The sequence below is a fragment of the Lutra lutra genome, chromosome 9, assembly GCF_902655055.1.
Source record: "Lutra lutra chromosome 9, mLutLut1.2, whole genome shotgun sequence".
NCBI classification, from domain to species: Eukaryota; Metazoa; Chordata; class Mammalia; order Carnivora; family Mustelidae; genus Lutra; species Lutra lutra.
The window spans coordinates 128,642,723-128,669,427 of record NC_062286.1 but is presented as its reverse complement, the minus strand read 5'-3'; the positions used below and the strand labels follow the sequence as shown (position 1 = coordinate 128,669,427).

General features: G+C 51.1%; 1 protein-coding gene across 2 annotated transcripts in view; it reads left to right on the top strand.

Moving 5' to 3' along the window:
• Window positions 1–706: 706 nt before the first annotated feature.
• Window positions 707–26,705, top strand: part of RIMS4 (regulating synaptic membrane exocytosis 4) — a 61,663-nt gene continuing 35,664 nt past the window's right edge. For both annotated transcript variants that reach the window (XM_047746702.1, XM_047746700.1), the window contains exon 1: window positions 707–950. In XM_047746702.1, the coding sequence (XP_047602658.1) occupies window positions 854–950 (97 nt within the window). In that variant the 5' untranslated portion in view covers window positions 707–853. The remainder of the gene's footprint in view (window positions 951–26,705) is intronic.

Sequence of the window (26,705 nt, the reverse complement as noted above, 5' to 3'; positions counted from 1 at the left end):
TCAGCAAATGTCTCTATGAGTGAGTGACTTTGTGGGTGCATCTCTCCGGGTGTTGTGAGTCTGAGGGTGTCTTGCAGAGAGAATGCACTCGTGTGGGAGCCTATCTGAGCTCCCCTGAGGGTTCACGTGGAATCTGAGGGTCTCTGAGTGGGAGGCTGAGTGCCGCGCGCCGGTCGCTCTGAGTGTGTCCCTTCTGAGCCTGTCTGCGTCCCCGGGTGAGGCCTGTCTCGGTCGGCGCCTGGCCGCCTGCATCCGGGGCGAGTCTGATGGCTGAGTGTGGGGTCGGGACAGAGCAGGGGGCACGGCCCGGGGACCAGGGCGCAACCCGCTCTGCCCGCTCCTCCCACGGGGCGCGCACACCTGCCGGGCTAGGGGCGGTGAGAAGGGGCCCCGCCCGCACCCTCCCGGCTCCCACGCCCCCGCGCGCGGCGCCCCCTCCCCCGGGCGGCGCCGATTGGCTGCGGCTGCGGCTCCGAGCCCGCCCCGCGCGGCCGGCTGGGGGCGCCGCGGGCCAGAGCGCTGCGCCGCCACCTCCGCCGCCGCCGCCGCCGCCACCACCACCACCACCACCACCACCACCACCGCCGCCACCACCGTCGCCGCCGCCGCCGCCACCGCCGCCGGGAGCACAGCGCGCTTCGGGCTCCGCGCGCCGCCCGCTCCCGGCCCGCCCGCAGCCCGCCGGCCCCGCCGCGCCCGCCAGCCCCGCCGCGGAGCCCCGGCCTAGCCCCGGGCCGCCGCCACCACGCCGCGCGCCGTACTCCGCGTCAAGAATGGGGCGGCCAAGCTGCCCAAGCCGCCCGCCGCCGCGGCTGCCGCCGGCGCGGCCGAGGCGCCCGGCGCCGGCGCGGGCATGGAGCGCTCGCAGAGCCGCCTCAGCCTGTCCGCTTCCTTCGAGGCGCTCGCCATCTACTTCCCGTGCATGAACTCCTTCGACGACGAGGACGCGGGTAAGCGCGCGGCCCGCCCCCATCCCTGGTTGGGGAGTGTGTGGGGGGGGTCCCGGGAACCAGGGCGGAGGACCCCTGCCTGACCCGGTGCACCCCGAGAGGGGCCCGCTCTCTCCTCCCTACCCACAGCCCCGCTCGGGATACGCCCCCACCCACGGGGCCCCAAGGTCTGCCTTCCAGCCTCCAGCCGCCCCCAGGAACCCCTAGGCCCTCTGCATTCGTCCCTTTCCCGCAGGTGGGCCCCTTAGGGTCGTCTGGACCAGCTCTGTTTACTCACCTGAACCTACTGGATGCCCCCTGTCTTGTTCCTAGATCCGACCTGCCACCCTCCCTCAGACTCTCTCCTGTCGCGCCCACACCTCGAGCCCCGGGGCTTTGGCCGCCTCACCCCTGGGGCGCCGACGCGCACCCCGCCGCTGGAGGTGGCGCGCAGACCTTACCTCTCCATCTTTGTCTTGCCTGCATCCAGAGGCTCCCCCAAGACCCCCCGCCCTGAGCCCAAGGCCTTGAGCGTCCTCATTTGGCTCTTTTCCCCTTCCCCCGGAGGCTGGGGCTCCAGACTCCTGGTTCCTATCAGACTGGGGCGGACCGCGGGGAGACTGGCCGGTTGCGGCCTTTCCTCCCCTCTGGTCCCAGAGGGAGGCGTAGGGCGGCGCCAACTCCTCACCTGCGCACCGCCCGGAATGTGCCCGGACCTTGGGTGCTCTTGTCGCTGGAGTAGCCCTTCTCGGTGGGCTGAACCCGGCCACCATCTAGCGGCCCAAACCTCGCGCTCCCGGGCCTGCGCGCAGCCTCTGCCAGAGCCCGAGGGGCGGGGAAATGTAGGGAAACCTGCTCTTTGGGGCCCTGGAACCAGGCAGAGGGAACCTGAGAGCTCTAGGTAGATTTCTGTGGTGAGGAAGCCAATCCACCAACAGGTGGGGTAGCTAGAGGGCTTGGGTGAGAGTTCCCTAGGGAGCGGCAAATTGGGAGTCAGAACCAGGTTCCAGTCTTGCTTTACTTACTAGCTGTGACCTTGGGCAAGTCATGTCACCCGTAGCCTCAAATCCTCATCTGTAAAATGGGATAACAGCGCTTAAGACACATGATGCAGTTAAAAGTGTTTTCTGAAAATCTGATATAACAGAAGCTGAACATCTGAGAGTATTTGAGTTCAGTGAGAGGACAAAACGGAGAGGGGCGTTTGTGGTGGGGAGGAGCAAAATGGCTTCACGGACACTTTTGAGAACCTGATGAAAATATAGAATATCTCTTCCAAACATACACATATGAACCATCCTCAAAATTTTGGTCTGCAGTTTTAGGGAATTTATGGGTCCTGCTTAAGATTCTGCCTGCAGGGACCCTTGTCTGGTCTCCCAAGTTATCTGGTGAGACATGGGATGACGTGGTGGGTAATGGGTGTCCACCTCTTCCTGCTGGAGCAGGATGCAGGCAGGTGGGGGGGGGGGAAGATTCTCCAGAAGACTTTGTTGGCCCAGTGAATGAATGAGGGGTATGTGAGGCAGACTCCCGACAGACCTAGAGTTGGGGGTGGGTTAAAGCTGGTTATTGCAAAGCCATTTTACAGAATCACCATTTTATGGAAAAAGTAAGTGAGGCTCAGAGCACTGATGAGCTTGATGTAGCTGGGGGAGGTCACTATTCTGGACAGGGCAAAATGAGAGGAAGAGGGGAGGCTGGCTAACACAGGCCTTCCCTGGAGGAAATCAGGTTAGCATGAGGGCTGGGAGAGGGACCCCCACCAGCACAGGTGAGCTGACTCTTCCTCCCTTTGCCTAATGCTTAGGGACTCTCCTGAAGCTCAGCAGGCCACTTGGGTCTCAGGAGGCTGGTGGGGCAGGAGCATGGGTTTGTAGGAGCAGGGACCGTTGGGTTTTTTTTCTCCTAAGTCATGCTCGGTGTCCTGGATCAGGTTATCATTGCTGGTTGCAGGCAATGAAGTCAGAATAGAGAACTTCATGTAGTAGTATTTTTTTTTTTTTTGAAGACCCACCTGATGTTTTTTCCAACAAGTTTCTTCAAATTCTTGTTTTTGCACTTGAAAGAGACCTAGAAATCATCCTGTCCAACCCCTTTTTGCCCTCAGATGAATATGTGTGTGTGTGTGTGTGTGTGTGTGTAACCCAAGGTCACCCAATGAAGTAGGCACAGAGCTGAGACTAAAATAAGGTTTCTAGTTCTCTTTCCAGTAAACTACTAACCTTCTGTCTGAAAGAGGATTTTTTCAAAAGCCAAATCTCACTGTGTGGAAAACGGTTCCCAGGTGAGGGGCCCCAGGGAAGGGCTGACAGCCAAGAGTTTGCTGTGGGCATCTTGTGCTCATTGTCTGCTCATCTTAAGGGATGCTTTGAGTTTGGGAGGGGGAGGGAGATAGTCAAGTTTCATTTTCAGGAGACTAATGAAGTGTCTGGGAAAAATCGGAAGTAAGAAACGTTGTCTTGGTGCTTAATTTCTCTTGTTCTTCTCAAAGTCATTAATTTTCTCCTAAAAAAGCCTTTTGGATTTATTCTTTTAGAACAGCCCCATGCTGAACTAATTTCTAAAAGCAGTTTGAATAATCTGTCACATACTGGACAGAGACTGCTTCTGTAGGAGGGCTACTAGACCTGGCTTCTCTCCACCTTCCTCTTCCCCAATCCCTCCCCTGGCCCATTAATGCCAGGCTGTCTGATGGCTCAGAGGTGTGTCCCTGATGGCTTCTGGCTCGTCTAGGTGCCTCCTCTTTGATGCTGCTTCCAAATCCTGTGGAATGCATCTTGTCCATCACCCAGGTTGAGCCAGAGCCATCTGAGGGCTTTACCTGCCCCTTCAGCTGGTTTCCTGAGAAACTGTGAGAAGCCTATCTCATTAGTCTTAACTGGGCCAGAGTACTTTCCTGTATTGGGCTTGGGAGCCTTGGACGTTTTGTGAGCATAGGAAGCTGCTCTTTCCTCCCCCCCCTCCCCGAGGCTCAGGATGCTGGTCACTGTAGGCTCCTAGAATTCCTCCCAAGGAGCATCTTCCCTCTCTTTGTGCTCTGAACTCATTTCTTATGCTGCCTTTGTCTCTTTTCCAAAGATGCTGGGGACTTTAGAGAGACATGACCTGGGGGCATAATTGGGTAGGTGTCATCATTGCTCAGCCTTGTTGGCACTGGCTTTGTAACTGGGGAGTTAGATACATGACCTCAGCTTTATCATCTGGATGAGGAAGAAAATAATAGCGTGGACCACATAGGATGACCTGCATAGGGTGAACATTTTTAAAATGATTACCTTTCGAAAGGCATCCTCCTAGGTATTTTAAAGATATTAATTCTTTCCTCATGGCAACCCTATAAAATTAACATTTAACATCCCCATTTTCAGATAAGAAAACTGAGGCACAGAGAATATTCATTCAAGGTCACTCAGCCAGAAGTGAGGGAGTTAGGATTTGAACTTGAGGTATCTGACTGAAACATCTCTGCTTTCGGTTATTATATTGTTTGTGGTCTGCAAAGGGCTTAGTACAGTATCTGGCAGGAGGTGGGCTCTCAGTAACAGTTAGCTATCACGTAATTATCAAATAAGACTTGTTTTTGAGCATGACTGTAAAAAAGAATCTGTGGGATTCTCAAAATGTTAGCTTTTATAATTTTTAGAAGCTAATTTTGTTGCATTGTTGTAGCTGTTAAGGCAGCGTTGGATGCTCTTTTTTTGGCAGGGGTTTAAAGATGGGGATTTGGGGGGCTTGCATGTGGAACAAGAGGGTGGGGAGTAGTCCAACTCCCTGTTTCCCTGTTCTTCCTGAACAGTTAATTTTCATCACATCTATAGTCCTACCCCTGCTGTGGTGCACTGGGGCATGGCTGGGGAGCAAGGGTGTCTCCACTTTCCAACAAATGCCAAAGGGAGTTGTTAATATCAGTGTCTGGAATTGATGATGGTGTCCCCGAGTCTGACCAAGTGGTTTCAGCATCCAATTCTCCCTGGTCTGGGAGAAGGGCGGAGAAGCCGGAGCAGCCAGCTCTGATTTGCCCATAGGATGCTTCGATCCAGCACAGGAGGAAGTTGCCATGGCAACACCGGGCCGGCTACCGGTCCCTCTCTTAGCGGTTAGGGCCACATCTCTGGGCTGCAGAGCCCTTCACTGCACCGCCCTCTTCCATTCAGGCCACATCTGGTGGCTGGGGTGGTATGGTAGATGGATCCCACAGACTAGTACCAAAGCCCACTCCCTCTGTTTTTGGACAGAGGGAAATGGAGGGGGTTGTCTGAGTTTCTTCTCCTGGATTGTGGGGTGGAGATGCCTGTATCTTGCCAGACAGATCCCGGGAGGGGGAATTAGAGCTCTAATTCTTGCCCGCACCGAGGCACCTGGAACCATAGCACTGGACCTCCCTCCCCTCCCCGACCCCCAATTTACTCCATTTGGCAGAGTTTTCTTTCCCAGACCAAGTGCAAATTTTTGTCCTTGATATTTGACCTGATCTTTTTCTGAGAAACAAAATGTCATGCTGTTCCACCCCTTTAGTGCTAAGAGGGTGGATGGGAAGGGAGTACTTCAGCCCCAGAGGGGGTTAGGGCTGAGTGGATAAGGGGGGATGGTGAGGGAGAGGCCTTAAAGCATCCTTTGGGATCAGGTCCACTTCAGGTGTGAGCCTGAGGTTTTGAAGCCTCCATTCCCACCCTCTTTTCTAGGGCACACCACTTCCTATCCCCCCCACCCCCCTCCCGCTCCCTCCCCCAGTTTACCACCAAGTGCTGTCATCTCTTTTGGTTTTGGGAGTTGGGCAGAACTCTTTTAAATTTGGGTAACTGAGGCATGGTAAAGAATTGACCCAACCTTCCTTCCCCTGGTTCATGTCATGGGGTGGGATGAGAGTATGAACCCAAACCACTTTATCTGAATCAAATTATCCTGAAAGAAGCATCTCGGAAAAATTGGGTGCACGGGGATTCAGCCCTTCCTCCACTCCCCAGCGCACTGCCCTGCAGATCTGCCTGGATGCCGCTAGCGCTCTTTCCTTAAATCCCTCTCCGTCCGCCCCCCCACCTTCTCTGTCCCCAGGCAGCCAGACTCCTGGCTCCGGCTTCCTGGAGTTTGCAGAGGCAGGAAGGCCTGTCTGGTTCCGTTGGGTGGGAAGCGGGAAGGAGGGCTCCACGCACCTCAGGCTGCTCCCTGGGAGGGTGGTGCTCTGGCTCGCTCCCCACCCGCCTGGGCCCGAGGCGTAGCCAGGTTCTGCCAGCAGGCTGAGTGAGGGCGGGGTGGAGGTGTGGAGGAGAGCCGAGTATGAGCGCCTCGGAGTCAGCTGACCTGCTCTCCAGGCTCTGAGCCTTTTACTTTGCCTCCTCAAACGTCTTTTCATTACGACCTTAACAACCATCATTTCAGCATTTCTTTTAAGAATTGTTGGAAAAGTGCCAGTTGTGGAGAATGTGTTCGCAGGGGTACACACGCATCCTGCACTGTAATCTGTGCCCCCCGCCCCCTCCAGGGCTACTCACAATCCCACGGTCTTACTCTCAGAGCTCCAGGTCCCCTAGCGCTGGTCACCTGGAGGGACCACACTGCAAACTCCTCTCTCCCCCACCAGTTTACTCCATGGGGCTGGCACTGGATTCCACTGTGGCTCTGGGGCCTCAGACAGGTCCTTTAGCCTTCCCTGGCCTCAGTTTCCTCTTCGAGAAAAAAGGGTTACTTATCCTTGTCTGAGCATTGCTTATGATGGTAAAAATAAAATGACTGAAAGTGTTGCTTGGCTGTGCTCTGTGCATTCCATGATCTTACTGAATCCTATAGCAACCAGAAGGGATTGCTACTGCTGCAGATGTACCCATTTTGCTGACAAGGGAAAGCCAGGCAGCTTGGAGTCATTTAGTCACTCGCTTGGGTGGCACAGTGGTGATTCAGCCTGAGGTGTGTTTGACTCCAGAGGCCCACCCTCTGCCTCTTGGCATGAACCCAGAGTCCAGGTGGGAGAGGGCTGTGCACGCCCTGGGGGCTGTGCTTGTGCTGGCAAGTAACAGCAAGTGACAGAGGCTGGGGTGTGTGGGGTCCTGTTCAGATTCACATGTGCCCCTCCAGGGTCCACCGTCCCACTACAGTCCACCCCAGTCCGCTGGATCGCCTTTCTGGGCTTCTTTTCCTGGGTGATCCCCATCACTGGGCTGCCTGGCCTCCTTGAAGAATCCAGTTGTCTGCCGTGGCCCTAGGGGCCGAGCCATCACCTGCCTCTCCAGACCGATGTAGGCCAGTGCTAGATTATATTTAACGCTGTGCTATTTCCACTTGACAGCTCCAGAGCGTCATCCCCCCTCCCATTTTCTCCTTCCTCCCTCCTCCCTTTCTGATTCACTCGGAAACTGACGTGGCTGATGTCAGCGCCTTATTCTTAGCCCCCGTAATTGTAACCGCATTTAGCAGTGCGCGCTTCATTAACGGTTTCTGCGATGGGGGAGTGAAACGACTGCGTGCCTGGGCAGGGACACGGGTGGGGGGGTGAGGAGGGGGCAGCTGTGCAGGGACCCTGGCCAGCTGCCTCTTCTGGCCAGACCGACTGGGTGGGTTCCAGGCCTCACTTCTCAAGACTGGAAGTCTTCAGGAGAGCATCAGGTCCAGTCCCCTCATTAGGCAAGGAGGGAAACTGAGGCTCAGAGAGGCAGAATGGTTTGCCAAGGTCATGTGTTAAGGATCCAGGACTCTGGCCTCTGAGTCCAGGCTTTCTTCCTTGGTATCTACTTATTAACCAATATTTAATTGGCTGCTCAGTGCCTAACAGTATTCTAGGTGCTGAGGATGTATTGGGGAACAAGGCAGACATGGTCTCTGTGCTCATGGAGTTATGTTCTTTGGTGGGGGAAGCAGACAATAAACAGGGAAGCAATTAAAAAATAAGTGATTTCAGGTCGTGTTAAGTGAATGAAAATAAAACTGTTGGGATAGCGGATAACAGTAGGTGAGGTAGGCAGGGGAGGCTCACTGAGGAGGTTACATTTGAGTTGAGGCCTAAATAACAGCCAGCAATGGGACTATGAGGGGGAGGGTGATCCAGGCAGTAGCAGCTGCCGGTGCAAAGGCCCTGAGGTCAGTGTGAGTTTGGGTGTTTATGGAACAGAAAGCAGACCAGTGTGGTTAGAGAGAATGGGTCAGGGGAGTCAAGGTCAGAGACATAAGCTGGGAGCAGATCATTCAACCTTGCAGCCAATCAGGAGTATCAGGTGGGAAAACCACGGTCCAAACTGGGAAGAGAAAAGGCCCCCTAACCGTGTAAAGTCAGAAAGAGGCTGAGAACTCATGCCTCCTGAACCCCTGTCCTTTTTTGTTCCTTGGACATAGGTGGCTGCGCCTTTAAATGCATCATTTGGCTTCTTTTCACCCTGTAGTCTGGGCAGGGCTCTTTCTGCCCTGCCCCCCACCCTGCCCACCTCCCCTTCTTGATTCTCACCTGACCCAGCTTTATCGCTCTCTAAGCTGATGTAGCTGTGAGAGACCTCAGGGAGCTTCTCTTGTAGGATGGAAAGAACATGGCTACATGGCTTTGGAATCTGACAGACCTGAATTCTCATCCTGCTTCTGCCACTTCTAAGTTGTGTGACTCCGGGCAAGTGGCTTTCACTCTCTGGGGCTCAACTTCCTCATCTCTAAAACGGGGGAGGCATTCTTCAAAGGGTTATTGTGCGGGATACGTGCCGTGATGCACAGAACTCACCTAGTCCAGAGCAGGGCGTGCAGAATGGAGGTTTCCTTGGTTACAGGGATGAATGAGATCGTGTGTTTCATGCTGAGCACATAGTAGATGCTCAGTTAGGGGGAGCTGCTGCTGTTGTGGTTGTTCCTGTCAGTTTCAGTGGGTCAGAATAACCTAAGGGACTAGTGAAAAACACCGATTGCTGGTGCCACCCCAGCATGTTTCATTCAATTTGGAGTAGAAGAAGAGCATCTTATTTTTAAGAAAGTCCCAGGTGATGCTGATACCAATGCTGCTGGTCCAGCGACCCTACCTTGAGAACTGCTGGGTTAGGGAAGAAAGATGGAGAGAAATGAAGGGTTCTTCTCCACTTAGGATGTCTCCTGCCTACCTGTGTCTTAGATGTGGGGACACTGGGTACCAAATTCAGGAGCTAGGAATAGTCTTCAGGTGTTCCTATCACCAGTACATGGTTCTAGATCAAATGAGCCTCCAATGCCCTGCTTTGTACCAGGTTTAATAACATGGGACCCCATAAATCCTTTTGGAAGTCATCTAGATAAATGATAAATGAGTCGACATGAATAACACATCAGGCCTTAATATCCTTTTGTGGGATATCAGGCTCAGACAGTTCGGGGATTCTGAGGGGTTCATGTCTAGCATCTGTACCAGAGGGAACAGGACACAGTCCCTTTCCTGAATTGGAGAAAGGCAGGGCTATGTCTTAAAACCAGGAGGTTCATTTGAGGACAAGGCTCTGCTGGGAAGAAGTAAATCAAAGGAATCATCGATGTAAAGGGGCAAAATGCTGGGAAATGCTACCAAGGGAATTTACTGAGTCAGTTAATTTAGATGTTTCTAAGAAAAGGGTCGCTGGTAATTTTTGAGGGAAGGTTTGAGATTTAGCTCAGGTTGGAGGCAGTAGGGGACAAACCTTATGATGTGATAAGGTTCCCACCCAGGCCTATGAAAGTCTGAGTCTGAAGACAAAGGCATTTACAAATAGTTTCCAGATGGGACTTGTCTTAAACTGATAGGAAACACTCCAAGAGGGGTGGCTCAGGGTCGTAAAAGAACACAGGCTTTGGGTTTGAGTCTCTGCCGTGTACTGGCTGAAGCTCTTTTTTGTTGTTGTTGTTTTTTAAGATTTTATTTATTTATGGGGCGCCTGGGTGGCTCAGTGGGTTAAAGCCTTTGCCTTTGGCTCAGTCATGATCTCAGGGTCCTGGGATCGAGCCCCGCATCGGGCTCTCTGCTCAGCGGGGAGCCTGCTTCCTCCTCTCTCTCTACCTGCCTCTCTGCCTACTTGCGATCTCTGTCTGTCAAATAAATAAGTAAAATCTTTAAAAAAAAAAAAGATTTTATTTATTTATATTTGACAGAGAGAGCATGAGCTGGGGGTGGGGTTTGGGGAGAGGGAGAAGCAAGCTCCCCGCTGAGCAAGGAGCCCACCCTAGAGCTCCACTCTAGGACTCTGAGATCATGACCTGAGCTGAAGGCAGAGGCTTACCCGCTTAATAGACTGAGCCACTTCAGCACCCCACCCCCAAGATGAGTCTCTTAACTGTGATATATAACTGTTCTGCTCAGCCTCATCCTTTGCAAAATAGAGTGAATAACGTTCACCTTGTGAGAATTAGAGATAATGTGTGTACTGCTCATAGGGCATCCAGGAAATGGAAGCTTCTGCCTTTCCTGCTAGGGTTGACTGCCCAGGTGCAGGACTGGCGGGATGGTGGGCGCGCACATCTGGGGTTGGGCCTTGTGGCTCTGGTCTGGATACTGGTGTTCACTGTGAACCGAAGGGAGCCCTAGAGGCTGCATGAGGAGTCAGAAGGGGTCTCTGTTCAGCCGCTGAATTTCAGTGTCTTCACTAGCCATGTCCCTTTGTCTCTTGGGCCTCAGAATTCCCACCTGCAGAACGAGGGTGGTCTAGTGGGCTTGTTTATTACGTACAACCAGAGTCTCCCAGAAAACAGGACACTTGCTCAGTCCCCCCCCCCCCCGCCAGTGTCCTCCTTTGGATGTCTCCCACCTCAGCTACAGCCCCTCTGTGGTCATTTTTATCCCCAGAGCATCCCCTCCTGCTGCAGTTTCTCTCTGGCTGGTCCTTGGCTGATCGGTCATGGAGTACTTTTGAAAAGATTAAGTGCTGTTTGCAGTAGGTAATAAATGCAGATGGTGTAGCATTTACAAGCCGTGAAAAGTGTCCTGGGCATCTCCGTCCTCTGACTCTCCCAGGACAAACACTGTTTCCAGCTTTTTCTGCTGTTACTGATATGTTACAGTAAACAGGCCAGGCAGCACCAGTGGACACCCAAGGGGGAGCATCAGCCTCCTCCCACCTCAGCCACCCAGGCCCACCCTCAACACCGTCGTGGTCTTGTAGGCTGCCAGCTTTTTCTTTCTTTTCCAGATACCACATTCTAACTAGGCACTTGCGGCCTAGTTTAGCTCTGTGTTTAGCTGTGTGTTTAGCTCTGTGCCAGGCACTGTGAAGGTGTGAGAGTGGTCAGATTAGACTGGGCAGTATAGCTTGGTGATGGTTATGATACAGACTCTGCAGCCTCATGGCCCGGGTTTGAAAACTGGCTTTAGGAAGTTAGTTAGCTTTGCTGAACCTCAGTTTCCAGGACTATAAAATGGGTTAATAATAACCCCTCCCTGCTCTGAAGCTATCATGAGGATTAAATGAGTAAATATTTGTAAAGTGCTTCATAGGGAGCCCACACACAGTAAAAGTCTGTCAAGAGTGTCCGCTGTTACTGTCTTAGAGTCTCCCAGCTGGAGTCCCTCTGAAGTCATCTGCTCATCTTCATGCGAGGCCCAGAGGGGTATTGCATGGTTTACCCAAAGGCTCACAGCAGGTCTGTGGCAAAGCCAGGAATATAACTGATGGTTCTGTATTTCCCAGCCAGGGCCATTTCTCCTCCTATGAGGTACCCCAAGTGACTACCTTGGACCCTATTTCCACCTGAAGCTTTAAGTCCTCACCCTCCATCTGCAGCACTTGGTGTCTCTGGGGAATCCTGCCTGGAGTCACCTGGGGAGTGGGTGGGAGGATGTGTCCTAATTGGGGCCTGTAATGGAAATTAATTAGTTCCTCAGCAAACGTCTCAAGAAACATCTTTTCATCTGCCCAGGCCCAACACCAAGACTGGACCAGGTGCCTCTGGGGCCGCCCACGTCCAGGCCAGCCTGTCCCCAAGCCATCTGGCCCCAGGAATCTGGCACTTTTGCCCATCCTCTGTTGGGTGCACTGAGTTCTGGGAGAGGGACCCCCACACTGGGAAGCCTGGCCCTGTTGGGAATCAGGTGGGTGCCGCTAGCTTGGGAGGAATGAACATGAGGCGTATGCTCAGGCTCCTCCCAGGAGTCTTCAAGGGGAAAAGAATACAGGAGAGGGGAGAACTCTTCCCTCTTGTCACTGCTGTCTCAGCCTGAGACATGGGCTCTTGTGTAGGTGAGGGGCTGTGCGGTGCTCTCGGGAGGCTTGTGAGAAGGATGAATGACAGCAGGAAAAGGAGCAGTTAAAGCTGGGTCCTCAGCTGCAGCCTGATTTGGGGGAAGTTCTTGGGAGCAGTTGGCATTGCAGAGTTGACTGGTCGCCTGTATTCCCATATCAGTCATTGGCTGTGGGCAGTCCTGAAGGTCAGGACATAACTTTTTGGGAAAGTCGCTCCCATCTAAGAGCAGTTCACAGAAGGGGCAGCTGGGAGCCAGGACCTGCAGCTACTCACAGCAGCCATGGGTTGGTGAAGGGGATCTGGCTGGCCCGGGGACTTCTAGCTGAGCAGTGTCCACCCCTAATTCAGGTCACCCTCCCCACAGTTCCACAAGGTGTGTGTGATCATTGCAGTAGGTGGGCTGGAAGAATCAAGTACCTTGACTTGGCTGTGGTCATACAGCTAGTGAAGGCTAGCACAGGGCTTCACATCCTGGTCTGTCTCCCAACACTTATGGTCTTTCCCAACACTCTGTACTACATTTCTTTTTTTCTTTTCTTTCTTTCTTTCTTTTTTTTTTTTTTTTTGTGAATGTGTTTGTATAAGCTTCTTAATGGGTTTCTGAGTATGTCTTTGAAGGGTGTCTTTCTTGATATTCAAGCCTTTCAGGTTTGACAGAACATTTTTGTCTGTTTGATCTCACTTGATCGCCATGGAAAATTGGCCCTGTTTCCAGAGAGGTGGGCTAGGGTCCTCACAGCCTGCCTGAAGGGAAAGGTTAAGGGGTAGCTGATTTGTTGTGGAATGAGCCCTGGCTTTGTCATAAGAAGGCCTGGATTTGAGACCCCATATCTGCCAGGTTGCCAGTTGAGTGACCCTGGGCAAGTCATTCTCCTCTTTGAGCCTTGCTTTCCTCTTCAGATGAGCAAGTCCATGGGTGTAAGCCACAGGTAGCCCTGCAGGTATTCTTTTTTTTTTTTATAATCATTTTTAAATTTTTTTTCAACATAACAGTATTCATTGTTTTTGTACCACACCCAGTGCTCCATGCAATCCGTGCCCTCTCTAATACCCACCACCTGGTTCCCCCACCCCCCCACCCTCCCACTTCAAACCCTTCAGATTGTTTTTCAGAGTCCATAGTCTCTCATGGTTCACCTCCCCTTCCAATTTCCCCCAACTCCCTTCTCCTAACTCCCTATGTCCTCCATGCTATTTGTTATGTTCCACAAATAAGTGAAACCATATGATAATGACTCTCTCTGCTTGACTTATTTCACTCAGCATCATCTCTTCCAATCCCGTCCATGTTGCTACAGAAGTTGGGTATTCATCCTTTCTGATGGAGGCATAAGACTCCATAGTGTATATGGACCACATCTTCCTTATCCATTCGTCCGTTGAAGAGCATCTTGGTTCTTTCCACAGTTTGGCAACCGTGGCCATTGTTGTTATAAACGTTGGGGTACAGATGGCCCTTCTTTTCACTACATTTGTATCTTTGGGGTAAATACCCAGTAGCCTGCAGGTATTCTAATAATACTGCAAGGACTTGGCAAGGCTTTGACTGGTGTGGGTGTGGGGAGTTCAAAACTAGGGCTGACTTCTGCCATGTATGTACAGGAACAGTCTCAAATTAGGGCCTATCTGTCAGATGGGCACAGTGACATTTACCCTGCTGTCCAGGTTTGGGTTCCCCCAGAAGCAGGTCCCGAAACAAGGCTTTGAGTACAAGTATTAGGATGGGCCACATGAAATTGCTATTTTTAGGGGTTAAAACAGTTGTACGTTGTTTGTGTGGTTCATGGAGGTGATGGATGAAACTGCAGGAGAGGCATTAGAGAAAGTGAGTCAAGGAATGGTGTGAGGAAACAATGTGTTATCTGCCAAGTTGCCCCTAACTGAGGGCAAGTGGAGTTGAGACTTGCTGGGGCCTTCTGGGCCATATTTTAGTCTTTGTGGACCATAAGGTCTCTCTTACCACTGCTCACACAGTTGGAGCTCAAAAGCAGCCCCAGAGAATATGTAAATGGATGGGTGAGGCTGTGTTCTAATAAAACTTTATTTACAACAATAAGCAGCGAGCTAATTTAACTCGTGGGCGTTAGTCGAACGTGAGCCTTGGTTATCCCATCTAGGGGTGAGGGAGCTGGGGTATTTATACCAGTTCCTGTCAGTCATGGCTTGGGGGCCATGGCGGCTGGGCTGGCGATATTCCTTCCATTTATTTGCAGCCGGCTACCAGGAGGGGGCCCTCAGGCCAGGGAGTATATAGTTCCTGGAACAATGGTCACTGACAGTAGTGAAGTAGTGAAGGTGAGGGCTACAGGACAGGGGACCACCAGCATTGCTCATGCCAGCTCAGGGGCATGGCTGTGTTTGAAGAGTGGACTGGGAAGAAGGTGGCCGGATGAATACATTTTTGGGTCGGGTCAGATTATTTAACTTCCTGTTTCCAGGCTTTCCAGCCATTTGTTACTTTCAGGAAAAATTGGCTCCTCTATTCTCAGAAGTTTTGTTTTCATTGTCTACCTCCATGCCTCTGCTTCAGATCCCTTTTCTGGGTTGCCCGCCCTCCCACCCCTCCCTCCCTTCCTTCCCTAGGGCTCCAATGCCACTGCCTCCAGGAAGCACACCTGTCTTCTCTCACATGGAGTTGATCTTGCAAAGTGCGGCTTCTCTTATGCTTCCACTGCCACACTGAGAGGCCCTCCAGGGCAGGGACTGTGTGATTCCCTGTCTGCATCCCCCGCATTGACCTGGGAAAGGTGGAGCTGAATCCCAAACCCTTCCCTCCCTCCTATGCTCCCTACACTCTCCACTTTTCCCTTTTTTCCACCAGAACTCGCTGAGGGGCCAGGCCCTGTCCTAGGTGCTGAAGAGCCGGGAAATGCCCCGTCTTTGCTGGTCTCATGGAGTTTACAGTCTGGTGGGAGGAGGGGTTAGGCATTATATTACTCAAAGGAACAACTAAAATTCGATCACTACTGTGGTGAGTGCCGTACAAGACAACTGGAGAGTGCCAGGAAAGGCTGGAGCTGGGAGGACTGACCTGTCCTGGTTGGGAGGAGAAGGGGGTGGGGAGGGCTAAGCTGAGACCTAAGGGATGAGTAGATGAGTTTGCCAGGTGCAGGAGGTGGGAGTGAGGTAGGATGCCATATGCTGAGAGGACAGACTTGGGAGTCAGTTTTGAGAGTGGGGGTTCAAATCCTGGATTCTCTCAATCTGTGTCTTTGTTTTCTACCTCGTATTTTGTTTTTGTTTTTGTTTTTTTTTTGGTGGTGGTGGTTGTTTTTTTTTGTTTATCTGTTTTGTTTTGTTTGTTTTTTTTTTTTTTTGTATTTTCCAAATTTTCTACAATGGATGTGTCATGGTAAAAATTGAGGGCTTCAGAGTCTGGAGACCACACTCGCACTGGTAGTTGTGTGACCTTAACCATGTGATTTAATTATGTTCTGCTTCTCCTCCCTCTGCAAAATGGAGATAATCTGGTGGTGATTAATACATGCTACCCATCACATTCTGACACTTCACCTCCATTAATTTATTCAAGCCTCACAACCACTCTGTGAGCTAGGTACTATCACTATGCCTGTTTTATAGCTGAGGAAACAGGATTAAGTATGTTGCCCAAGATCACCCAACTGGTAAGAGTCAGAGGCAGGATTCAGACCCAGCTGTGTGACTCCAGAATCTGACCTTAACCACTTGGCTCTACCTACTTCACAAGGTAGGAATGAAAATTAAAGAGAGGACACCTGTCAAGCCTGACACTCAGTTAGTGCTCTATAAATACTGGCTCATGTTCTTACTGGGAGCTGTGCAAAGGCCCTGTGGTGGGAGGGGCACATGGTGTTTTGAAAGCCCAGGGAAGGGAGCATGTAGTTGGCAAAGTATCAGGACTGGCTCATATTAGATCTTTAAGTCAAGAATCCTAGACTTGAGCTTATAGACAGTTGAGCCCCTGTTAGGTTTTTCACAGGGAAGCCACAGACTCAAAATCTATGGTTTGCAAAGATTCTCTGGCTGCAGGCGGGAAGAATGGAGCCAACAGACCCAGGGATGGCTCCTTTTGGTTATAGCGACTCTCCTTAAATGGGTCTGACCATTCCAGCATTAAATCCACAGACTGTGGCAGTGAAGATCTTCCGGTGTCTGGGCTGGCTGCGTGGGCTAGAGCGCAAGACACGAAAAAGTCAGGAGTGTGTCACCAGCCTGGTCTGGTGATGCTGGGAGGCTGGGAAGTGCTGGTTTGAAGGCAGGAACAAATTACTCTCCTGGAGGTGAGGCCGGACCAATTCCTGCCGTGTTGCATTATTAAATTTGTAATCTTCATTCTGATACTTCCCAGCAGTGAATAAGAACCAAATTTAAAATGCCGGCTTTACATTTCTGGAATGAAGCTCTTTGTCAAGAACTCTTGAAACCCATAATTTCTCTCCAGAGGTGAATGTCTATGTCTTAAAAAAATATTAAAATTAAAACATAAAAGAATGTCACTGTTGTAGGTAGAGGTTCAACTGGAAGGGTTGTCTGAAACCCCAGCCCCGACCGGGAATTGGGAGTGGGGCCTTCTCTGGGGCCACCCTAGAAACTTAAACCCCTAAATCGGGGCTTTGCCAGGGAAAAGAGGAGAGAGAAGCCTCATGTTCACCTCACCCCCAAGTAGTTGGCAAATCTGTTGATTTTTTAAAGGGTTTGGTAAAAATGAGGACACAGTCCCTGAAAGAATGGAGCCACGTGAGGCTGTGGTAAGTTTTCTTGTACCTGTGTGGTGAGTGGTAACCCTGGCTGCTGGGCAAGCTGTGGGCCTTGCTGTTACTACCCTCACACCTGCCCGGGAGGGCCCTGATCTGGGGCCTGCAGCATTATTGGGCAGCTCTCTGGGCGAGGAACCTATAGATGTAGGGGCCATGCCCACCTGGACCCCTTCTTATCCTCAGGGTATGTGGGACCCTGGAATTTTGTGTCCAGATGGCCCTAAGTCATCTTCTTGGGTGTGTCCAGACCCCTTCCCTAGGTCCATCCTTCTGAGGGTGGAGTCTGCCCATTGCTGGTGTCCCATTAAGTGGCTTCAAAGTAGCTGTTTGTGGAGGTAAGGACAGAACACAGATGTGCAAAGTGGGCCCCTTTATATGAGGGGGTGGGGATGAAGGAGGGTCAGGCTGCAGCTGAGGGCCGGCTCCCTCCTCACTCCATATTCAGCCATGGAACACTGTGGATTCTAAATTTGAACCTGGGCTGGACTTCAAGGTCATTATGTAGGCCTATTTGTCAGGATAGAAGGATAGAGCATATTTTATTTAATAGCCTCATTTATAACTTTTAAATATTTAGAATAAGTATGAGGGCCTCCATGTACTCTTGCCCTGGGCCCCACAATATTAGGGGCGGGGGGAGGCGGGCAGTGGCCTTTGTGTCCTTCTCTGAACTGAGAGTGAGACCAGCCCAGGGATGATCCTTCTCATGGTCCCATTTGTGGCGCACATGGCTTGCATGGGACGTTTGTGCAATTAGAGAAGAACACTTCTCACACCCAGTCTGGGTGACTGAGCAAAGAGATGGCACCTCCTATAGAGGGATGAATCAGAAAAAGGCCCCCCTTCTCCAGTGCCAGCTCAGGAAGACAGGCTGTATTTCTGCCCTGGGCCCACCCTCTGTCGGGCACCTTTATACCGACAGCAGCTTGCCCCATAGTCCGCAGGGCCCCCTGAACCTGAACCAGAGAGGAGCCGTGGGCAAGACCATAGGGAGAGTGCTGAAACTGTGGGGTCCCTAGAGAATCATTATGTCATCTTACGTTTCTCATAATCATCCTCGTGATAGCAAACGTTTAATTTTGTTTCATACATGCGAGGTACTCTGAGCACTTTTCCTGGATTATCCTATGAAACATCAGCATATGAAGGGGGCAGAATTGTCCTACCCATTGTACTGATGAGGAAACTGAGGCTCAGAGAGGCCAGGCTCCTCTTTGGGCCAAGGTCATTCAGCAGGAAGGTCAAACAGGCCTGCCTGGCATGTGAATCTCTTAGCCTGACCACTGCCATGCATGGCCCTTTATCATTTTTAAAAGCATTGTTTATGCAGTCAATGTATTTACTGAGCCCTGCTCCAGTGTGCTGGTTGTTTGAAGGTAAGCTGGGGGCCTCCCTCAGCCGAGGAGGAAAAATGAGTAGAACAGGTAACTGGGTGACCCCATTGAGCAGGGGGTGCTGAATGTGGCTATCAGGATATGTAGTCAGGGAGGGGCTCCCTATGGTTTATCGATGTCTTGTGGGGGCGACGGAGGTACATCAGGAGGAGGTAGGTGGTTGGGAAAGGTGCTAGTGCCCCCGCCCTACTTGGAGACTAGAACTTTCTCATCCTCTTTAGGCTTCCTGGGCCCTTGCCAACAGGGGCGAGACCTACTGTCCAGCCTCCACCACCAACCTTTGGAAAGGGAGAAAAGTGAGATTGAGAGGGTGATTTGCCATGTCTTTGGCTGGGATGGATTTGGGACCCAGGCCTCTGAGCCCTCCTGGGCCATGGCCCAGTCCCTTCACTGGGCTCCTGCTATGCTGGGCATGGTAGAGTCACTCCTTATCACTTTAATTTTTTAAAACCATGTTGCGCTTTGACTAGTCACAAACACGTGTAGTGTTACACTAGCTGACATTTGCTAGCACAGACCATGTTCCAGATGCTGTGCTAAGATATCACACGTGTTACCTTGTATAGTCCTCAGTCCTGTCCAGTCCTGTTGCTGTGCCTGAATTCCCCCAAGGTCACAACCTAGCCAACAGCAGAGCCGATTTCCTTGGGCCTAACATCTTCAGTCAGTGCCATGTGTACCCATGGTGGAGATTCTGAGAATATGCAGAGAAAGCACACAAAAAGAAAATAAAAATGACTCTCATTCTGTCATCCAAAAGCAGAATGTTTAACCACTGGGGCTGTTTCTCTCCAGTGTGCATGCGTGTGTGTGTGTGTGCGTGTGTTTGCAGGAATGTGTTTAAACCAAGGCAGGGTCATGCTGTGATACTATTTTGTAAACTGAAGCCAAGACTTAAAAATTACCTTAAAAGGACCTTCACAGGCTGGTCCCCCCCAGGGACGTTCTGATTTCTAGGATCAGTTCTAGAACTGTGTATGATCCATCTGTAGACCTCAGCCCCGCAGAGGCAGGCTCAGGGACAGCACAAGGCCACTCACCCTGAGAGCCGTGGCTCATTTTTGTTCTTGCTTTTCGCTCTTGTTCTTGTAGAAGATAAATAAATAAATAAATCGAAAACTGACAGACTTACCCAGGATTTTATTCCATGCCCGGCCCCGCATTTAAATGCGAGAAGCAGAAGGCTTGTGAGCTATAAATAGCACAGGCCGATTCTGAACAGTGGCAGGGAGAATTTGTAGGTTCTGTTTCCTCCCAACCTGGTGACCTGGATTACTTCCTTCCTGCAGCGATGGCTCTCCTCCCTGCCTCCTGTGCCCATCCTTCATGGAGCGGCACAAGTCTCTCTTGGCAGGTGTTCAGTGAGCACCTATCCCGGCCCAGGCCCTGGGTGCTGGCCGTGCGGATCCGAGTGAGCCATCTACCCCCATCACAGCCTGGGGTGGTGGGGGTAGACATAGACACAGATGTTCGCAAGTGGACACCTTGTCATTATGGAAGCCCAAAGAGGGGTCCCTAGCTCTGGGGGTGGGGAAAGGCATCCCCGTCCTGGAGGGTGCGATGCTGGACAGGCGAAAGAGGGCAGGAGGAGACAGGAGCCCCGGAGAGGAGGGGTCTCTGGGGCAACGGGTGTGCTGCTTGGCACCGAGCAAGGTTTTGTTGTTACTCAGCGATTGCATGCTTCTTAGGGGCACTTCCTAGCTTCCTTCAGTGGCTCCTGTGGTTCCTAGAATCCCACAGTCCTGGGTAAGGAAGGTGCTCAGCATTTCACTAGTCCAGTGAGTCCCAGCCCGCTGTGCTCATGCTTTTCCACCTGACACCAGGATCCAGAGCTCCAGCCCGATTACTCAACTGTAAGTCTCAGGTGGGACCCAGGAATCTATTTCTTCACAAGCTCCCCAGGTGATTCTGATGTTTGATCACACTTGGCATTTGCCGTACTGATCCGGTCTCCATCTGGGGACCCGCCTTGGTCCCCTGTCCAGTCTCTCTTGGTGACAGTGAGGGACAGTCCTAACTGCACAGGGCAGTTCCTTCCATTGACAGACAGCTTGATGGCAGAAAGTCCTTCTTTTGTGCCCAGAGTCACCTTCACCATTAATCCTAATACAATAATGACGCTGAAAATCAAATTTGCACAGCCCTTTGTTGTCTACACGATTACTTATTTAATTTGAGAGGCAAAACCACATAGATTTTAAATTCGGAGGGACCTGCATTAAAACCTTACCTCTTTTCTTGTCCTGCTCTACTGGCTGTGTCCTTAAATCAGTGAACCTCTTTGTGTCTCAGTGTCCTCATCCCTTAAGTGGACATAATCATAGTATCAGGGGTCATGGAAGGACTGAGTATAGGGTGATATGGGCTCGGGACAGGAGTAAGACACCAACTTCATAATCATCGTCATTATTTTTACTGCTACTATGTGAGACATTTACACTCCGCATTCAGGGTTTTTATGGAGCACATGATGTGTGCCCAGCACTACCGTGGGAGATGTGGTACATCGCAAAAAAGCTCTCACTTGTTGGCAGTCGTCATCAGTATTGTTAATGTCACTTGAACCTTCAGAGTTGCTGGAGCCTTCGAGCGTCTTGCAGTCATAAAGGAGCCCTTGGGGAGAAGTGTAGGGTCTGGCTGCTCTGCTGGCTCTGCAGGGTTGGGTTTGCAGCCTGAGTGTGGTTAGGGTCTTCACATCTTCTCTGGCAGCTGCGAGTACAACCCCCACTCCACCCTGAGTCACCCCCCGATGCCCACAGCAGGACTTCCCTGAGTCCAGGTCTGACCAGATTGGGTCCAACGCCGGCCTTGGCTGCCTGTAGAACGCCGTCTGCTCTCGGCCTCCTCACCGTCCCGGGAAGGTGAGCAGGAGTTTCGGGCACTGAGTTCTCTCTTCCAGGCGGGGGCGGGGGGGCTTGCCACTCAGCCTCATCTCTCTCCAGTAGATGAAAGGCCCCATCTCCTGGTAAGGAACCACGGACATCAGCAAGGAAATGAGAAGCCTTGTAGTTAAAAGAGGGTCCCTGTAAACAGACATTCAGGGATGTTTGCTGCTAGCGAGGTGGGTCCCAAGCCAGTGACTCACATATCTTTTATCCTGTATTAGAGGTTGATCTCAGCTTCCCTTTTACGAGCCTTTCTCTGAGCTCATTTGCTGTCTGGTACAATTTCAGCTGCCCTGTTCCTGCCTCCCCTTCCACCCACTTCATTCATCTGGCAAATCTCATTTCTAGTAGCCTCTGACTGTGGGAAAGCTCTAGGTCAGGAGTCAAGAGACTGAGTTGTAGACAAATGCTGTCTAACAGAAATTTCTGTGATAATGGGAATGTTCTGTATCTGTACTACCCCGAATGGGTAGGCAGTAGCCCCATGTGGCTGTGTCAGCTCTTGATGTGTGGTTAGTATAACGGAGGAACCAAATGCTTCATTATTAAAAATTATAACTGATTTAAGTGGCCACTTGTAGGTAGTGGCTACTATGTTGGGCAACACAGCCCCAGAACCAGCTCTGTGTGTGCTGAGCTGTGAGACCTTGAGCAAGTGTCTTGCCCTCTCTGGGATTATGGAGGGGTGCAGTTGGAGAAACCAGAAGGAGACTGTCTGGGATAGAGACTGAGGTCTGAGCCAGCTAGATCTGGGGCAGATTCCAGCTCTGTCAAAACCAGCTGTGTGGTCTTGGGCAAGTCACTTAACCTCTCAGTGCTTCAGTGTCCTCATTTGGAAAGGGTGCATAATAACAGTCATCCCGCAGGGTTGAAATGAGGTTTACATGAGATAAAACAAATCTACAGGTGACCCACTCCCCATAGGCTCTTGACACATAGTAGAAGTAGTTGTGGCTGATCTTACAGGAGCCCGTGTTCTCCTGCCTCTTTGGACAACTCTGATAATTCTTGCTTTTGCTACAAATGTGTAAAACGTGCTTGCTTTCAGGGCCAGAGGCTTGAACCTTGAACCTCTTGAAATTATGTGTAGGTTGTGTCATTGTGCACCTGTACTTTTTTTTCTGGAGAAAACCAGACTTTTTTACTAGAGATAAACAGCTTTCAGAAGATTTTCAAAGGAGTCTGAGAAGTTTAAGACTCTGGGAGGGAAAGCTCGTCCTCACGGTCTGTGTGCACCAGGGCTGGTGCGTTCAGGAAGACAGAGGATTCTGGCCCCAGACTGCCAGCCAACTCCAAGCTGAATAAATACTGCTGAACCTCAGCTTCCCCATCTGTAAAATGGGGATAAGATAGGGCCTCTTTCATGGGTTGCTGTAGGGATTAAATAAATGAATCCACATTCATTGTGTAGCCCACACCGGGCATGTGACCATTGTCCAGTGAATGCTGGCTGCTTCTGACATCATCATCGTCATCGTCACCACCACAACCACCACCCATTGTTTCCATGCCAGGCCTGGTGCGAGCTGTGTTGTCTGCCAAAGTCTCTCCTTCTCCTGCCGCCTCATCTCAGACTTCACCTCGTACCACGGTCCCATGCTCATTCCACTCCAGCTGCTCAGGCCTCCTTGTTTGTCGGACGGGCCTGACATATGTCTGCCTGCGGGTCTGTGTTCTTGGAGTGCTGTGCCTCCAGGTATCCATCTGGCTTGTCCCGTTCCCTCCTTCAGGTCTTCACCTGCATATTATAATGAGGTCTTCCTGACCACCCGTCCCTCCACTCGTCACCCTGTAGCACCCTCCATATCTTCATGTATTTGGGTGGTTCAGTGTTTCCTTCTCTCTCCCAGAATGGAGCTTCAGGAGGGCTGTTTGTGTCCCTTATTTTGTTCCCTGCTCTGTCTAGCTCTAGTGTGTAGGACAGGCCATGACACAGAGAAGGTGCTCAGAAAAATACTTAGTGAGTCAGTGAATGAACGATTGGATCTCATTCAGTCTGAGGTAGGCTCCTGTAGGCCCCTCAAGCTCCAGAAAATGTCTCCTAATACTTTGAATCAACACATATTCTCTGAATCCTCCTCTGTGCCAGGTTAGGTGTTTGGTTCTGGGGATAGAAAGATGAAGAACATGTCAGCTCTTGGAGAGCTCACAGCTGTGGAGGTGACCACAGTGTAGTCCCCTCAGTTGTAACTGTGGAATTGGGCTACGACACTGGGGTCTGTCTTCCACCCTGTCCTGGAAGGGTCCGGTGGACCAGGGCCCCCATCTACCTTGCTCCATGCTGTGCCCTCAACCCTCACCAGAGGCTGGCGCACATGTGTGCTGGGTGTGTCAGTGAGCAGGGTGTAGTGGGGTAGGGACTGGCAGAGGGTCTGTGGCTGTGCTGAGGAAGAACACAGCCTCCCTCACATGGGAGGAGAGGAACACTCTCCCGTCCCTTGGCAGCCCGCTTTAACTCTTACTTGGCCAGTGATGCAGCATCTTGGGAACCATGGGAGGATGGTGGCTTCCCCTCCATCAGGAGGCTGGGTGGCGCGCCGCAGCCCTTCTATATTTCAGCTTCTGCCTGGGCCTCTGTCCTTGGAGTTAAAAATAGCTGAGGATGGGAGTGCAAGGACATGCTGTCCTTCTCTGCCATGGAGTGGGGATTCTGCTGCCGCATCTCAAAAGGGGCGGCAGGTTTGAGAAACCAGCGGCTTAAAGAATTATCCCTTCTTGCCCCCTCGAGGACAAGCATGGACTTCTCTTCCCCAATCTGGGATGACTCTAAATGAGCTATGGAATGTCACAGCTGGAGGGACTCTAGGGAGTAGGCTGACGACTGGCAGGAAGCCAGTCGCTTCCAGGCCTGGGACCTTGGCAGACATCACCAATCAATTAAAGCCCCTCTTTCTTGGGCACATGGCAGGCATCACCGATCAATCACAGCACCCTTTTCTGCCAAGTCCAGACACAGTCTAAGAATTCTTTTTTTTTTTTTTTTTTTAAAGATTTTATTTATTTATTTGACAGAGAGAAATCACAAGTAGGCAGAGAGGCAGGCAGAGAGAGAGGAGGAAGCAGGCTCCCTGCCGAGCAGAAAGCCCGATGCGGGGCTCGAACCCAGGACCTGGGATCATGACCTGAGCCGAAGGCAGTGGCTTAACCCACTGAGCCACCCAGGCACCCTAGAATTCTTAACACCAGAATATTTCAGGCAATAGCTATCAGAGTTGCAAAAAAGAGAAAACCAATTTATCATTGTAATCTAGTCCAGTCCCCTCCTGGTGGGAAAACTGAGCTCAGAGAGGGGTAGAAACTTACTGATGTCACACAGAAAGTCTGTAGTAGAGCTAGGACCAGACCCCAGGAGCTCTAACTCTGCTGGGGCTTTTTTTGTTCTCTGTCCCCTATTGCATCTCCTTTTTTTTTTTTCAAATGAGAACGAAAGTGTGTCTGTCCAAAAGAAAGGCTTTTCACTGGACTGCAAACCTCAGAATTTTATGCAACGTACTATGTATATATATGTGCTGACAAGTATTTTTCTAGGGAAGAGAGAATAGCTCTTGTCAGCTTCTCAAGAGGCTCCTTGCACGATCAGGAAAGGTGAAGAAATCCAAGTTCTGCTGGAAGTGTGGGCCACAGACCAGCGCAGGGAACCTCACCTGGGACTTAGAGATGCAGAATGCCAGACCCCACCCAGGAGCTACTGAATCCAGTCTGCATTGTAAGCAGATCCCTTGATTCATGTGCACATTAAAGTTTGAGAAGCTCAGGGCTGGAATTGGGAAGCTCCACCTTTGATTTGCGCAAGTGTGTGGAACGCCTGCTGAGGGCCGGCACCTTTGCAAGTCTGAGGGAAGACACGGCCCTTGCCCTTATTTGAAGGAGTGGAAAGACACTGAGGCTCCTTGGCCAGGATGGGGCCCAGCTGTGCTCTGTAGCTCTGCTAAGGCCAAATGAAGGGAGGCATTTGTTTAAACCGTTGGAAGATGAAGGGTAGCACTTCACTCCAGTGGGCATTAAGGAGGTGTGGGGGGACGGCCTTGGCTGGAAAGCCTTAGTGAGCTCCTGGTTAGCTTCCCTCCTGCAGAGCAGTGTGGACGGGGCCTGGGTGCTAAGCAGCCATGATCTTTGGATGAGCCAGAGTTTGAGGCCAGGTTTACCAGTGGCCTTTGGTGCTGAGAACAGCTCATTGAAAGTGGGTTTGCTTTGGTGAGTGCTGGGGCTGGTGGTTCCAGCTGATTCTAACTGGTCGCAGCTGATTCTAGTTGATTCTTCTGAGTCTAGTAGGCTCTGAAGCCGGCTGACCATGTGTAGACTGAAGAAGGTGCCAGTGTGGAGCCAGAGGCACAAACAGAAGTCTTGCCTCGGTAGGGCTGGGAGTAAGGGATTCCTTCTCTCTCTCCCATGTGCCCACTGCATGTCTTCATCTTTGCGCCTTTGTGGGGCTGTGAGTGTACGGGTGTGCTTTGGAGATGGCACACCTCGGGTCCAGAGGCCTCATATGCCTTCGCAGCAGGCTTCCCATGCTGGCCTCTTGCTCAGCTGGAGCCCTTTGCTGCCCCTGTTGGAGGTCTGTGCTGACCTGCAGAAGCCTTACCCACCCCCCAGCTACTGGCTTTGTGTGGAGTGTCAGTGTAGAGTAGGGGATAAGAGCAGGGCCTAGGAAAGAAAATGGTTGCATATGGCAAGAAAGCTATAACCATAGACCACGCAATTCACTATGTAATGTGGACAGCTCAGGGGTTGTTAGCACACTCACCATTGTACAGTCCCAATTGTGGGACATTTCCATCTCCCTGAAAGTAATCCCTATACCCAGTAGTATTCACTCTCCTGTCTCCCCTCACCCCTACCCCTAGAAATGACTAATCTTTCTATCTCTATGGATTTGCCTCTTCTGGAAATTTCATATATATAGTCATAGACTATGTGGTGTTTGATGGTTCATGTAGCTTCTTTGATTTTGCATGTTTTCAAAGTTCATCTGTGTTGTAGCATTCATCAGTTCTCCATTCCTCGTGGCTGAATAATAATATTCTATTAAATATATATAAACATATATACGCATACGTGTATATATATGTACACATACATGTAAAATACATTTTGTTTAGTTGTTCATCAGTTGAAGAACATTTGGGCTGTTTCCACTTTTTGACTATTATGAATAATGCTGCAGTGAACATTTGCACTCAACCCTTTATGTGGTTGTGCAGTTCTGTTTTGCATATGGCCCCTCTGCTAACTTGCTGTGGGATCTTAGGCAAGCCACATTAGCTCTCAGAGCCTTGGTTCTCTGAGAGTTTCTGGGAATTGGAGACACTGGTATCCATCTCAGAATATTGTTGAGAATAGTGCCTATAATTTACTGAGTGCTTTTAACTTATCATGACAGTCACTGTACATATGTTCTGTCATCGAGGTCAGCCCCGCATGGGACACGAGAGGATTTATTTCACAATTAATGTGAATCTGTGCTAAAATAGGCTAACACATTGCCTTATTATAACAAATCACTTGGTGGCTTGATGGGTTCTCTTTGCAGTGTGAGTGCAGGGGAGAGAGCTCCCCCCACTCCTCTATACCCTTAGCCTTCTCACATTATTAGGGGACATATTTCTTATCTAT